The following is a 15787-nucleotide window of genomic DNA, read 5'->3' on the forward strand; positions in this document are numbered from 1 at the left end:
CCAGAATGCGGCAGCTAGACTGGTGACTGGGAGTGGCCGCCGGGACCACATAACACCGGTTCTGAGAGATCTGCACTGGCTCCCAGTACGTTTCCGAGCACGATTCAAAGTGTTGGTGCTGACCTTTAAAGCCCTAAACGGCCTCGGTCCTGTATACCTGAAGGAGCATCTCCACCCCCATCGTTCAGCCCGGACACTGAGATCCAGCGCCGAGGGCCTTCTGGCGGTTCCCTCATTGCGAGAAGTGAGGCTACAGGGAACCAGACAGAGGGCCTTCTCGGTAGTGGCGCCCGCCCTGTGGAACGCCCTCCCATCAGATGTCAAAGAGATAAAGAATTACCTGACATTCAGAAGACATCTTAAGGCAGCCCTGTTCAGGGAAGTTTTTAATATGTAATGCTGTACTGTTTTTAACACTGATTGGGAGCCGCCCAGAGTGGCTGGGGAAACTCAGCCAGATGGGCGGGGTATAAATAATAAATTATTATTAAATTATTATTATTATTAAATATACATCTTGTCTCTGTGAGAAGCAGAGAGCAACTGCAACAAAGAAACGACAGTACAAAGGAAACAGGAAACCAGTAAACGTCACATCCTGTCTCCCTTTCCCGTGGGAATCCAACAGTATGTGGACTGTGGAGTGAAAACATAGTCCTGTAACTACCAGCAGCTGCTCGGTGAGGGAAACAGAAACCAACAATCACTTCTACCACTTTCTCCTGCAGAAAGGTAACAAAGTACAATAATCTTTCTATCTCAGATATCTGTGTCCAGCCCAAGCAGGAAGTGGTGTTTGACGGGGTGGGGGGGTGAGCTAAGACTAACAGCTTTGAATACTTGGCTTTCATTTCAGTTTGTGAAGAGGTGTTCCGTATTGCGTGAACACAGTATAAGTCTCTATATTTTATGTCCGGCTTCTTACAGATGGCTCTATCACCACCTACACCTTGTTTGTGGTTGTGCTCCTTCTGGTTGTTTACCTACTCTGTCACTTCAGGCCTGAATCAATGTTACAAAAAGACAGCAGGACCCTAGGATAGAATTCAAGTCAACCTCTATATAGAAGGTCCTTTAATGTATGTATCAATGCATCCTTCACGAGATGATTCTGTTCTGACACCATTGCGAGGTATGCTGGCAGCATGCAACAAAAGTTGAGTTTAGGAAATTTGGTTTCCTCTAACAAACCTTGACTATATGTAGATTGTGGTTAAGGAGGGGAGAGTGATCCCATGTCTAGATAACACACTACGTCAAACTTTAGTTTGGCTCCTATGCAACACAGAGCTAAAAATACCAGGGAGGAGCAAAGTGCAAGTTCAGGATATGGAGCCTGCAAGTTCACACTAAACCATGCTTTGGCTAAGTGTTATGTGGAAACGCAGCCACTGAAAAATGAATCATCTACTCAGCACAACAATAGCAAGGTAACAAAATATTGTGCAAGGTACTAGATCCTTCAGCAGACTCACGGTGTGTGTACAAGCCCTTTGATCCACATCTGAAAATTATTATTCATATTTGTTAGTTGCCTTCCTCATGCAAGTGACCCAAAGCAACACAATATAAACAGTAAAACCAATTGCAACAAACGCAACCAATAAAAACCTAAAAACGTATCTTTACAAATAAAAACCCCACTAAAAGAGGCCACAAGCACTTTGAAACAAAAATTGGTGTAAATGATGGGCCACTGTAGATTTACTGTTTGGCTTTGCAAACCCATTCTTGCTTGGCTGCAAAATAAATAGTAAATCTATAGTGGCCTATTATTTACACAGATTGCCAAGTGCTAAAAGAGATAAAATAGCACATTAATTCCTTCATTGGCTCTTATATAACCATAAAGGGAATAAGAATTTTGCAGAGGTCCATGCATAGAGAGGCATAATCCTTGCATCCTAGGGAGCACAGTGGGAATGAACAGGCAGCAGTGATAATTCTAACAAGAGCAACCCCTAGCAAAAACTACAGCTAGGGCACAGAACTACATTCAGTGGAATGATACTCAAGCTCATTCTGTGGGTTGCATGAACTTGGTTGCTGCATGTGCTTTGTTTGATTTCATTGTTAGTCAGGAAGCGAGTTTTCCAGCAGATGGCACTATGAATTTTAAAAACTGAATACAACCCACTAAGCAAAGATCATAACGCAAACCAGAGAAAGCACTGTCCACTGATCCATCCTTATTCCTGACAGATCTCTCCAGTGTCTGACAGCCAATCACAAACAAACAATCACACCCTAGGCCAACCCCAACCTCTCTCACCACCAAAGGAACACAAACGGATAGTAAAGAGAACCTGAACAAGTGATGCTGACACAACCCCCCCCAAACACATTAAGTAGAATAGTAGAATTGCCACCTAGCCCCACCCCCACTCACCATGGCCCCATCCACCTCATTCCCCCTTTTCTTCCTAATTTTGGGGAAATAATAAACCACACAGGAGCTGAAGATTCACAGACTTATTCACAATCTAATACTTACATTTAATCTCAATTCCTGTTGATCGCTGAATCGTCCGCCACAGAGGGAAACCAGAGACTTTATTTCCTTGGAGAAAAGATTACAAAACAAATATTTTTAAAGAACATAGGAAGGTCATCAGGCAACCCTTTCTGAGGAGAGCATTCCACATAGGCTATGACCATTGAGAGCGCTCTCTCCCTAGTAGCCCACCTACGTACGGTAAATTCAGTGGGACTTAGGGGGACTTACTCCAAGGTCTGCAAGTACGAGAGTACAGCTCTGAGAATCAAAGAGAACTGCATACAACAGAAAACATCCAAAAATCAGTGTCCATATACACTTGATCTATATAAACACTCAGCACACAATCTAGATAAAGTAAGAGCATGCAATTTCAATGAGATGGGCAATCCTATGCAATTGTTACTTGGAAGTAAACTCATTCTGTTCAACATGTTTTTTCCTAGGTGAATGCAAATAGGATTGCAGTAAGAGAGATGCTCAGCTTTGGCAGGAATAAAAGGCTCACATTTTCAGTATGTACATTAAAGGTACCTCCTAAAAATCAAACCTATGAAAAAAGCAGAGACACCCTATTGATGAGGCTATCTTTACGCAAAACAGTGAAAGGTAAAGCTGGAGAAGTTGATCTTTTTAGTCCAGTGAAGACCACTAGAAAACATTCCTCTGTTCTCTTTCTTACAGGCATCTAGGGAGCTTTCTTCGCTGAATTTATTCACTGCAGCATATCTTGTCAAGAGGATGCAGTTCCAAATCCTGTCATATCATGTTTCAGTGTGCAGATGTCAGAGTGGGAGATACCTTCTCCCTTTCTAAGCTATCAGGCATGAGTTCTTCCTTTTTTCCCCAAGCTCAAATGGGCTATCAGATCTGCAGATTGTGACCAACGGGTGCACATACCTCAAGTACCGCCTCTCCTCATCTTATCTGACCCAGATCCTGCAGTCCTCATCTGATACCCTTCTTCGTGTGCCTCCTCCATGAAAGATCCAGAGGGTGACAACATGAGAATGGGCCTTTCCTGTGGTGGCTCCCCATTTGTGGAATGCTCTCCCCAGGGAGGCTCGCCGGGCGCCTTCCTTACATATCTTTAGGCAGAAACATTTCTCTTCTCCCAGGCCTTTGGCTAATTAAACAATTTACGCCCCCGCCACAATCTATCGTATTGGACCGAATATAAGCTGCACCCGAATATAAGCTGCACCCGAATATAAGCTGCACCTTTAAAACTGGAAGGAGGGGAGAAAAAAGGGGGAAATACCCGAATATAAGCCGCTCCCTTCCTCGCTGTTACTGGCTGCATACTGGGGGGGGGGGGAGAGATCTGTGCTGCGTTTCCCCTTCCTTGCTGTCTCCCTTCCTGGCCTTGGGTGAGAGAACAGGAGACTACGCACGGGAAGGGCACCACTTTGCCATGCTCCTGGCACTGTTTGCCCCACGCTCCTGGCTGCATACCATAAGGTCGCAAATATAAAATGCACTTAAACTTTTCACGTTTGGAATTGGGTGGAATTAGGGATGGGGGTGAGGCTTATATTCAGGCCAATACAGTATGTGTGGTGGGGGTATTGCTTTTGGTTGTTACTGTGGCACAGGGCCAGATTTAGGTTTGATGAGGCCCTAAGCTACTGAAGATAATGGGGCCCTTTATATGTCCAGCTGTCCTTTGTCAACAACAATTTGTCGCTGGTTTTTGTGTTGAATCTATGCTATATGGTAATTTATGGACCTAATAGGTATCTAAAGCCATTTGCACATAACAAAATATGTATTTTATCAAAGTACATCCAGTTTTATTCCCTTTAATTTTTTTGGGAGCCCCCAAGAGAGTGGGGCCCTAAGCTATAGCTTGTTTAGCTTTTACATAAATCCAGCACTGCCCATTACTTACATCACAGGAGCCTACACAACACAAAATACTGTTGCTGTATGTAGGTTTTATTTTATTTTATATTTTGGAAATGTACATCCAGTTTTTTTCCCTTTAAATTTTTTGGGGGCCCCCAAGAGAGTGGGCCCCTAAGGTACAGCTTGTTCAGCTTATACAGTACGTAAATCCGGCGCTGCTATAGCACACGTATCTGTGTTTCTATACTGTACATAGAAATCCCATGTATGAATCAACATTTCATTGGCACACCGCTACCACAATGAAACTAACGGGCTCTTCCGCCATGTCAAAGAAACGGGGGTTTGCAGCAGCCCCCCTCGGGTGTGATTTGTACGCGGAAGGAGGGCCTTTGAAAAGCCAGGGGCTCGTTCGTAAACAATGCATTTTGTCAGCAGCCCGGAAAGCAAAGGCTCCTTCCTTCCTTCCTTCCTTCGCTTGTCCTGTGCTTGGGGTGGGGGAGAAACAGCAGCGGCTCCGCGCGCGCGCTCTGCTTTCCGGGCGTCGCTCGCTGCGGCTCTCGCGCTTAGGACTCACCGGCAGCCGGAATTCCAGGTTCTCTTGCGCCAGCAGCAGCAGGTAGCGCGGGAGACCCGCGCTGGGCAGCGCCATCGCACTGCCGCCGCCGCCTCCTCCTCCCGAAGCCCGCATGCGCGCGGAGGAAGAAGAGCAGCATCACGGCGGGAAGGCGGCGCTTGAGGGCGAGGGGAGGAGAAGGGAAGCCGGGGAAGGAATGGCGGGCGGGAGGAGGGAGCCCGTGGCAGGGGGCTGCAGCGCTTAGACCCCCAGGAAGTGTCTCCTTCCTTTCTTGTCCTTAAGGAGATCCCGTCAATTATATACACGTGGTAAAAAAGCGACCGCAGCCTGCGCCACGGGATTAAGGTGAGGATGTTTGCAATAAAAATTCCTTTCTATAACACTCGTTTTTTCCACCGCGGAAAAGAATGTGTAGCATTCCGCTACTCGACATGCATCCTTGTCATCAGCTGCACACAGCGCTTTGAAATGCGATTCCAAGCAACGTGCATTTAGTTCGCATGTAGGAATCGGCCCATAGAAATCAGTGCGACTTCTTATAATAAATATGCTGCTGAGGCAGATGGTTTGGAGGCACAAATAGGCAAGCGGCTACAAAGCCTGAAAACTTAATACAGCGGCTGTCAGTGGCGCACACTCAATACGTGTGGATCAAGGCGAAAGCTAAGAATCCAGCTTACAAAATGAGCGCCTGCTGTTTTACACAGGCTTGTCATAAACTAGTTACCTGGTGAACATGCATTTAGCTACATGCTAATTTTCTAGAAATCTGAGGACTTGCACCCATCAGAAATTGTTTGCTGCTGTTCATGTACAATGAATTTGCACTGCAAGAGTGCTGGAACCTTTTTACTACTGTTATAGAAACACGAATAGTTAAGCTGATGGTGGACTGTTTCCATTTTCTACCTATTAAAGTAGGGGTATTGAAGACTGCACCCACAAGCCTTTACGGAAATTGTTTTTATATACAGTACCTGGTGCTATCTTATATCAAATGGAATATTTTCTGTAGTTAAAAACCTACAGAAACCTCAAATAGAATCTTGTATGTACTTTCCATCTTAAAAAATGCACAGCTGTAGAAGGAATCACCATTCCTTTGTGACAATTCATAAGATGATTCTCTGTTTAACTGTGACTTCTGTCAAGGAAGGTGCTACAAAGAGGTCGACAAGGCCATGCATCGTAATTATTGGCATGCTGCAGAGGTGACAATTCAAATTTCACTCACAGAAAAGAGGAACTCTACAGGATAAGCATATATTTAAATATAATGTTAGCTTTTCCAAGGGCACGTTGATCCAGACCAAGCAATCAATACCTTTGGTGATACCTTGAGCAAATGCACATAATTCTTTCACTTGAATATATCTAGCACGTAAGAAAGTTGGTGCAATCCTGTGCACACTGGTAACACCAATGACTATAAAGGGACCTGCTTCCAAATGACATGTATTGAGCCTATAACCTATGTGTATATAAACTTGGGAGTGAGGAGAAAAGCAGAAGTGGGATGGTTAGGCCAAACTGAGTTATGCCCACCTGAAATTGGTGGTTATAGGTCTGTCTGAAAAGTGGAATGGCACCCACCATATCCTACCCCACTGGACCCAAGCTCTATTGAACTTGGTGAATTTCAGTATAAACATGCATAGAATTATAAGTAAGCAAACTTGTCTAAAGTATAGTACAGGGTTGGCCTACTGTTTTATCTTTCAGGTCATGCAACTATACAGTGAAAACAGGTGCAACAGGCTGGGTATGATCTGAATTGCTATTACAAATAGAAGGCAAGTAGAGCACTATTAAGGGACATGGGTGGTGCTGTGGGTTAAACCACAGAGCCTAGGACTTGCCGATCAGAAGGTTGGCGGTTCGACTCCCCACGACGGGGTGAGCTCCCGTTGCTCGGTCCCTGCTCCTGCCCACCTAGCAGTTCAAAAGCACGTCAAAGTGCAAGTAGATAAACAGGTACCACTCCGACGGGAAGGTAAACGGCGTTTCCTTGCGCTGTGCTGGTTTGCCAGAAGAGGCTTAGTCATGCTGGCCACATGACCTGGAAGCTGTACACTGGCTCCCTTGGCCAATAAAGTGAGATGAGTGCCGCAACCCCAGAGTCGGTCACGACTGGACCTAATGGTCAGGGGTCCCTTTATCTTTACCTTTAGAGCACTATTTATGACAAGCAGATGTCTTGTGGTACCTTAGACTTAATGTGTAAAAACTACTCTTTAAGATGCTCTAAGGTTTGTTTTTTGTTGTATCAGACTAACATGCCTACTCCTTTGAATATATGTGCTGTTTTACTACCAATATTAATTGATGCCTTTATATACGACCAAAAATATTGATACAGTACAGTGGTACCTTGGTTTACAAACTTAATCCGTTATGGAAGTCCGTTCTTAAACCAAAGCATTCTTAAACCAAGGTGTGCTTTCCCATAGCAGCAGGGACTCAATTTACAAATGGAGTCAACAGGAAGTGGAACACGTTCTGCTCCTAAGGCAAAGTTCACAAACCAAAACACCTACTTCCAGGTTTGCAGCATTCTTAATCCAAGCTGTTCTTAAACCAAGGTACTACTGTATACGAATTGACTAAAATAAATGTGTGTGTTTTTTGGTCTCCACAGCTGCAATTTCAGAGCTCTGCTTTTTGTTATGTCACAGCCTCAATACATAGAAGCAAAATGCAGAGTATCAAAGCTGTAAGAACTGATCTTAGCTCTGTGGGAGAACTGACAAGAGGCTGGCAGAGCTGGTCAGAGGTTCATGCTGATTATCAGAGACGGAACCCCTTCAGCAGCAACAAGCCAGTAACTCGGCGTACTGAGAGAGGAGATCCCACCTATGGGAGGCCCCCCGAAGGCTCCAAAACAGAACAAAGAGGAAAGGATGCTCACACACACATAGGCAAGGAAGTGGAAGAATTATGCTTGGTCATAAGTAATGTTGGAGAGAGAGGGCAAGATGGACAAGTAAGAATAACATTTAAACAGCTCTTTGACAGATATGTAACTATATCCAACAAAGTAGTAGGTGTCCTACTAAGGGCAAGGAAGCACGGCCTCGTTGATTTTGAAGGCGAAATGCTTTGGCAAGGAAAAGATGATGATGTAGTTATCACCTTACTTGAATGAGATGGTTGGATAAGCATGATTGCATGATTGCATTTGGCCACTCCTTTAAAAGCCTTAATCAACAATGTCAGCTGGCCAGGATGTGATGAAGAAAATGCTATCTGGTGGAAACAGGTTAAAAACAAAAATGAAGTAGAAGTTATGCATATTTTACTTGTCTCCATTCACTTTTACATGTGTGAAAATTAAAAAAGGAAAAGGAAAGGAGGTGGGGTTATGGGAGAAATGTCTTCAGCAATTCCACCCACCATTGAATACAGTGTTTTGAATATACACGATTTTGGCTTTAGGTGCGATCCCTGTGCAAGTTGCAGGCTTACGGTACCTGTCATGTTTTTCCCCTCTATGGTCATTGCCTATACATTGTAAGTGACAAGGGCTTATTATAAGACAACAGAGTGATAACTCTTCTGAGTGTACATGAACTGGAAATCTGTTTGGCTGCAAAGTGGATGTATTTCACATGAGTCATGGCACTGGAAATGTAGATGCTAAAAAATGGAAGTGATGTGAACACATTAAAAATATTTAGCATTTTCTTGAGGTAAGTGTTGTTGTACCACCACTGATATTCTAAAAGTATTTACTTTGCAGTTAGCAACATTTTCCACTCCAAAATGGATGTTTTTAACATTACAAACTTTGGAAAAGTAGATAGTAACTATTTTAAGAGTAGCTAGTTTCAAATTCATGCAGAAAAGCTAATTCTTAAAAGTTTGATTTTTGGAAATAGTCTATAAACATTCAAATGAATTTGGCAAAATGTTTTCAGATTATAACTAACGTTACGTTGTTTGACCAGATGGCAGGCTTATCATACATAGAGTTCCCGAGATGTTGAAATATAAAGGTACCAGTTCACAAACAATATTCTCAAATTCAGATACAATAACATTCAAGAGGTTCATCTCTACACGTTGATTTTTATTTGCTTCTTTTTCAAACAGTATTAAGGTTGCTGTTATGTTTCCAATGGTACATAAACTCACAATCACAACTGCTTTTCATACATAACACATTTCAACATGGTATAAATACAACTACTGCTCCACTAAAGGAAGACATTTGTTGATTATTTTAACCAACAGTAGTTAGAATCCAGACTCAAGTATCAAAACAAATACATGCCAACAAAGACGAGGATTAAAATGCTAAAGCCATAAAGGAACATAAAGGGTTATTGTATTTTGGCATACTTTGAACACTCCGATGTAAAACTGTGCTAAATAATTGGATGTTGCTTTAGTAATGCAGTAGGTACCAGAATGCACATTTTCAGCAAGTGCTTGTTCAAGTGTATTTTTCAGTAAGAAATTCAATTAGATTTGAAATGTGCTCTAGAAGCCATTTCATGCCAAGTCTTAAAAGCATCTGCAATCTTGACATTAAGGCTGTGGAGGTAGACTAAGAACAAGATAATTTTTGTTGGAAGAGACTATTTCGCTAATGTTGTGGCCATGTAAGGTGGACAAGCAGTATGCTATATAAGCAACTCTGATGCCTCTACTGATGAGCACTTGGATGAAGACTTTAGGTAGTCAAAATGGGACATCTGTGAATAATGTATATCCCTCTAAAATTTGATAAAAAGATCTGGATAATCTACCCTTGAGAATGGGTTTAGTGTTTTATGTTTGATTTTAAAGAAAACAGAACCAGGCGACATTCATGAATTCACATACTAACAAACTCTTTGTTGTAAGATGTTCTGGGTACTTAACTATTGTATAAATACTAATAAATAACCATTCCAAGGTCTGTCTGCATAGTGGTAGTTTCCCACAGTAGACAATGCCTCCCAACATGCTTAAGATTTCCCAAATATCCAAAGCTATAGTTACAAGTTTAGTTTCAGCATAAGCCTCTTATACTTCATACATCGGATACCTTTCACTAGTAAAAAAGTAAAAAGAAACCATTGCTCTATGTAAACTTGCACTGCAATTCACCTTCTAGCTATTCTTAATTACATGCATTTAACTGGTTACAATTGTTTACAGTGGTACACATTCAAACAATCTTATCCTAGACCAACATACTAATGGTGTGATGTCTCACAGATGGAAGACATACTCTGGTCACAATGGCTTGTTAAGAGCTCTTGCTGTGCATACAGTCATGTACATGTGTGTGATGAGTGACTTAGCACCAAGACATCATAGCTATCACTAGCATTGCAATGCCAAAAATGTCACTAATGTGTTGTATAGGCACAAACCTCTTGCATTGTTTAGACAAAGAACAGTCAAACCCAGAGGCATATATTAAACTTTAATTATATCTTTTTTTACAAGATCAGTATTTTCTTTCAGAGTATAGGTATTTTTACTTTCCGATTGGTAGATATGGATGTTCTCGAAAGTGCTCAGTTTTTTCAGGTATTTGCCTGAGACATGTATTGTACAACGTTCTTTAACGATGAGTTCAACCATTGTATAGCAGCAGATTCAAGTGCCATTTTTCACACACCTGGCATATTAACAATTACATCCAACCCTATAATCAGTGGTCACAGTTCACAGAGATATGTGATCTGGAACAAGTGCTTTTCAGATAGTAGCACTTTCAGCCTTCAGCCGTTCCAAGAGTTGCTCAGCCTGTTAAAGAGATGTTTATGTTGCATGTTAATATTTCCCAGAGATTACTTGCTGCCCCCTTGAAACTGGGGAGATAAGTAACAGAAACCACTGAGCAATAGTACCATTCCCTCACTGCCAGCCTAGACGCAAAAGCATCAGTGGCGACAACTTTCAGGAAGGCCATTTTAGAAGGGGGGGGGCGCGCGCAAAGCATCATCTACAAAGGGTCCATGCAAGACCACTTTCCTGTGGTCTCTTCTATTATAATGAAGAAAATATGAAAGATGGCTTCTAACACCTTAAATGAAGTTAGTTAAAATCTAGACATCATTAACAGTTATTAAGTTGACAGGACTATTTCAAACTGACTTAATTCAATATCAGACAGTAAACAGTAAGGCTGAGAGTTGCAAAAAGAGGAGAAACAGTGCAAGTTTTTCAAAAGGAGTAGTCGGGGGTCAGGCACAGTGCCTTGGAAATGGAATAATGGCAGCACCTCAATGCCTTTTGACTGCAAAATGGTAACATCTTAATTCACTGGCACAAGAAGTAGAAAAGGGAGCCTCAAAGTTTTACACTGGTGGTGTCCGGTTCTTTCTTTGCAGCGGAAGGGAAATGGGGATCACCAAACTAACTGAAATACTTACTGTTATAAACCAGTAGGAATTGATTCTGTAAACCATTCGGGACAAGAATCCCAACTGACTAGCTGGAGCCAGGACATGAAGATGTAAATGGGCTATTGAGCAGAACGGAGGCCAGTGAAAACCCATCCTTGAGAAACGGAGGAGAAAAAGAATCAGTTATCAACTACTTAGTGTTTTTTTTTAGTGAAGTATGTGAAAGCTCTTAAAGACTTAAAACAGTAAGCAGGTCTGTGCAAAATTCTAAGACCTCCAGCTATTATTTCATACAATATAACCAAATTACATGCACTTTCCTTATGTATTATGCAACTCTATTATAATGAACATTATCATATACTTCCCTTTCTAGAAACATACCTTATATCATTCAAGTCATTAAATTTATTCCGCTGAAGGACAGTCTTTCCAACTGCCATCATTCTTTCCACTGTCAGATCGGGGAGAAAAGAATAAAATCAGATTTAAAGCTCATTAGATATCCAATGCATTATAGTCTTACCAGCTTAGTCCTAAACTGAAACTAATGCAAACTCTGTTGATTTCAGTAGAATTTATTCCAAAGTAAGCCTGGCTAACTTAATAATGGGCCTCTCTTTTTAACTATAAAGAAGCATACATATTATTATGTACAAATTTTAACATTTATTCTTAGTGATAATGTAACCTACAAAAACATAGGCCAAAGCAGGCTGAACCACAAGGGATCTGTAAAGGGCAGATAACCACATGGTGAAAATATCCACAACAAGTTATGCAAGTTGAAGCAGCTCCTCTTTCCCTTCTCAAACTTCACCTTTGCTTGCTTTTCTATCCAGGTCTAACCTGACTGACAATGAAGACTGTTCCCCACAAATCTTCCCAATGCAGGTTTAAGCATGGTAATTTTCTGTGTTTTGTATACCACTTGGTTCACTACTGGTGCTATGCAACACACAGCAAGTGTGATGGACAGCCAGTCTTCAGGCATCCTTTCTGACTAGTTCCAATATACTATGCCTAGGATTTGCTTATACCAAGAAAACTGTTTTGAAGAACATATTCATGGGGGGAAATGGGAGTCTTCGGCTCCACATAGCCATATGCTGCTGGCATTTAAGGAAGAGAAATGGCTCCCAGATTAAGTTCAATCCAAGTGGAGCTGCAAATATGCTGGATTCCCAGTGCCAAACCATGCAAGTTGAGTAAGCATTCAGACAGAACTTAGCATCCCAAAAAGATCTCAGCTTCCATTAAAAACCACACACGGTCATTTTATACCCCGCAAAGCTTAAATGTGGGTGGTCAGTGTCCTGTGAAATCCCCACAGCAATGGGTGTGGGCGGGTGGTACAGGGTATCAGTCAGGAGTCATCAGGGAGTGGGACATCAAATATATAGAGTTGAAATGGCATGCGGGTGGGTCAAAGCTACCCAGAGAATCTATGACATAAACTCTGGTTAAGACCCATATCTGACAGGATCCAGTCCAATGCTTTGTCGGTGGCCACCCTAGAAGTAGTTTCACGGAAGAGACACTTTGAAAATGGGATGGAAGATGGCGGACATGTCTTCTTGTCAATCCCCCAAAGTGATTGCTAGCAAGTTGCCACAGCTACCGCCTTCTACCTCTTGGTAAGCAACAAGGTGGGGCGGGTATATGTGTGTGCTGGGAAACCCAGCCAGATGGGCAGGATATAAATAATAAATTATCATTATTACTTGCAGTACAGATGGGCTCCAAGGGCTCCAGTTGTTGAGATCCATTCTAACTGCTAATTATATAGACCCTTGTTTTGCAGCTAATTGCATACAACAACAACGCACTGTTGTTGTTATGTTTTATTCATTTACTTTCAGTTCCAGTATTCTGAGTGCTCGGTCCAGACTTACCTAATGGTATATGCTCACTCTTTAGAGTCTTGCAATTTCCTATATGGTTTTTTGGCACCACTAAATAATGATGTGGCGCTCCAGGCCTGATATCTCTGAAGCACACCAAGTCTTCATGCTAAAAAACAAAGAGAAGAAAAGCTTGATAATAGCAGGTCATGTAAGAAACAGTTTTGCAGGTACCCATCTGAGATAGCCATGCATGTCAGTAAGTAAAGCTAGCAAGCTAGTACTAACCAACAATATTAATTGTGCAAGTGGCTTCAGCCATTCAGATGATCAGTCTGAACTATGAGATAACAGTAGAAGAATTCAGACGTATCATCCCCTTAAGCATACAAAGAACGTTTGTCCCAGTCCCCAATTTCCGACACCTATGTAATGTTAATGAGTTCTCATACATACTGATGGATATAACTTAAGTAACACTGCAGCCCTCATTTGTTAGACCACTTTGTAGGCCAATATTTGTAAACCATGCAGCAACACTTAACAACATTTTGAAGGCTATATTTTTAGTCCCATCAGAGCCATGTTCCAGCAGTATCAGCCAATCCCACTCATTTATTTTTCTTTCCATAAAATGCCACTATCCATTAACCCTGGTTAAGTAGGCAGGGAGAAAAGTTGGGGGGAGGGGAACCTGACTAGCATATAGCTGCAACAGGAGATGTATGTATGAGGGAAACACAATTAGGATGATGTGTGAAAAGCAAAGGGTAAAAGGATGATGTAATGGGAGAGAAGCAGAAGTGTGTTAGCACTTAAAGGACTGAGATAAACGAATCATGTTTTCACCCCCAAATTTCTAGCACATTGGGGGTTAGAACGCTCTTTTTGCTTAAGAAGCACATATATTCTATTGATGTCATTATATAAACAATAATTATGTTATTTTAAGGTTACTGATCCTGGTATTTATGATGAGAAGTGGTGTGAAAACATTAAGAATAAATCCACTACTGAATGTGGGCTGGGGCTGAAAACCAGTGGCCATGCTTCTTTTCACTATCCCAGTTTATTTATTTGTGTATTCAATAAGCTTTTGTAGAAAAGGCTTCCTGGGCAGTTTCCCAAGAGAAATCATGCAGCCATAAAACCTAGCACAATATAAAACGAGGAACAGCCTAAAACCCATAGAACAAACAGCACCAGAAATGGTGCAACCTTAAAAGCTTCAAATTCATAACTTATTTTATTTTATATCAAAGAGTAAGCACACAAGACCTGGTGATGGACACCGGCTTTAAAGGTTTCTCACCTAAGTCTATCAAAGTCTATTAGCCATAAAACCTCAATGGAACCTCCAGCTCCCGTGGCAGTTGCCAAGGAAGAGGAGGGCAAGGAGCGAGTGGGGGCTCCTCACTTCCATGCCCTGCAAGGGAAAAGAGGGGGTTGGTTGCCCACCATGGGAAACGGGCTGAGCGGGGCTAGAATTTGAAGGGAGGGCGGGGGCGAGCAAGCGGCCTCGCAGCTGTTGCCGGACTACAACTCCCATCGTCCCTGGCTACTGGCCACGCTGGCAGGGGCTGATGGGAGTTGGAGTCCATTCGCCCATCCCTAGTACTGAATGCGCCTCCAGCCCGAGCCTGAGCTCTACTTCGTGGCTTGGCTGCAGCCTTTGGACGTGAGGATGGGAAGCACCCGCCCAACGCCCTTCTGCTCGCTGCGCCTCACCTCGCAAGGCAGCAGCTCCGTGCCCGCCTCCTCTCCGTGCGTGATCCGGCAGAAAACGCACTTGCCGTCGTAGGCAGCGCCGCTGCCGCCTCCAGCGCCCTCTCCGCCAGCCGCGCCAGCCTCTCCACCGCCGGGACTGGGCTCCGCCGACGGAGACGAGCCCGAGCTGCCTCCTTCCTCGCCGGCCATCGGGATCCTTCTCTCGGGCGGCCTTTGGCCGGGGAAACGGGGCGGAGCGGTCCTCGGGAGACGGGCCAGCCCAGCGGCACAGGCGACTCCGCCCTTTGCCGACCCCGGGTGCGCGCAGGCGGAGCTCAGGCTGCGGCGGCGCGGAGGGCGGTCCGCTCGCCTTGGCCCCGCCCCGGGCTCCGGGACGCCGCCGCCGCGACGACGCAGAGATGATCGTCGGGGCGGGCTTGGAAGGTGAGGGCACGGAGTTTGCGCCCGATCCAGGAGTGCGCGAGAAACCAGGTGCAGGCAGCAGTGGAAAGAGTGGTGCCGCATGAGCAGAGCAACAAGAGAGGGGGATGATTTGGGCATCAGCAGATTGGCTAGACGTGAAGCAACGGGAGACCAGAGAACGGAATATTTCAGTAGTCTAAGCAAGAGGTAGTCAGGGTGTGGTGGACCAGAGTTTTTGCCTAGTGCACAGAGAGGAAGGGCCATAATCCTGCAATACTGTAAAGGGGAAAGTAACATGTCTAGGGACTGGGCGCGAGAGGCAAAAGAGAAAGGGGCGAAACCCCGTGCCTGCCGAACAGAATGAGCTGGTAACATTGCCATGGATTGGGCAAATTAGCAAAGAGAGAACGAACAAAAGGCAAGCGCTCTTTGTTTACTGTTGCATTTCTATCCCGTTCTCTTTCTTCGTCACCAAAATTGCTATGAGTGGAAACAGTGATTAAGACCCCAGTTCGCCTGCCTACTTGGAAATAAATCCCATTAAACT

At 43.5% G+C, this 15787-nt stretch overlaps 2 protein-coding genes and 1 long non-coding RNA gene across 3 annotated transcripts in view; 1 reads left to right on the forward strand and 2 right to left on the reverse strand.

The window, feature by feature from the left end:
- The window catches only part of TRMT11 (tRNA methyltransferase 11 homolog), a 30549-nt gene extending 25509 nt beyond the window's left edge, over window positions 1-5040 (reverse strand). Inside the window, exons 1-2 of the mRNA XM_079970801.1 lie at window positions 4923-5040; window positions 2495-2560 (exon numbers count right to left, since the gene is read on the reverse strand). Of these exons, the coding sequence (XP_079826927.1) occupies window positions 2495-2560; window positions 4923-5036 (180 nt within the window). The 5' untranslated portion in view covers window positions 5037-5040. The remainder of the gene's footprint in view (window positions 1-2494; window positions 2561-4922) is intronic.
- An 89-nt stretch (window positions 5041-5129) lies between these two features.
- LOC307213095 lies at window positions 5130-8610 on the forward strand. The gene is made up of 2 exons (XR_013837374.1): window positions 5130-5267; window positions 7561-8610. It is a non-coding gene; the product is annotated as an uncharacterized lncRNA (long non-coding RNA).
- A 360-nt stretch (window positions 8611-8970) lies between these two features.
- On the reverse strand, window positions 8971-15130 carry HINT3 (histidine triad nucleotide binding protein 3). The gene is made up of 5 exons (XM_079970833.1): window positions 14839-15130; window positions 13162-13279; window positions 11651-11720; window positions 11294-11420; window positions 8971-10664 (listed from the first exon to the last, which is right to left on the reverse strand). Exons 1-5 carry the CDS (start codon window positions 15025-15027, stop codon window positions 10617-10619), a joined length of 552 nt encoding a protein of 183 aa, XP_079826959.1. The 5' UTR covers window positions 15028-15130; the 3' UTR covers window positions 8971-10616.
- Between the last annotated feature and the right edge of the window lie 657 nt (window positions 15131-15787).

Source organism: Podarcis cretensis, assembly GCF_951804945.1.
Source record: "Podarcis cretensis genome assembly, chromosome: 3".
NCBI lineage: Eukaryota > Metazoa > Chordata > Lepidosauria > Squamata > Lacertidae > Podarcis > Podarcis cretensis.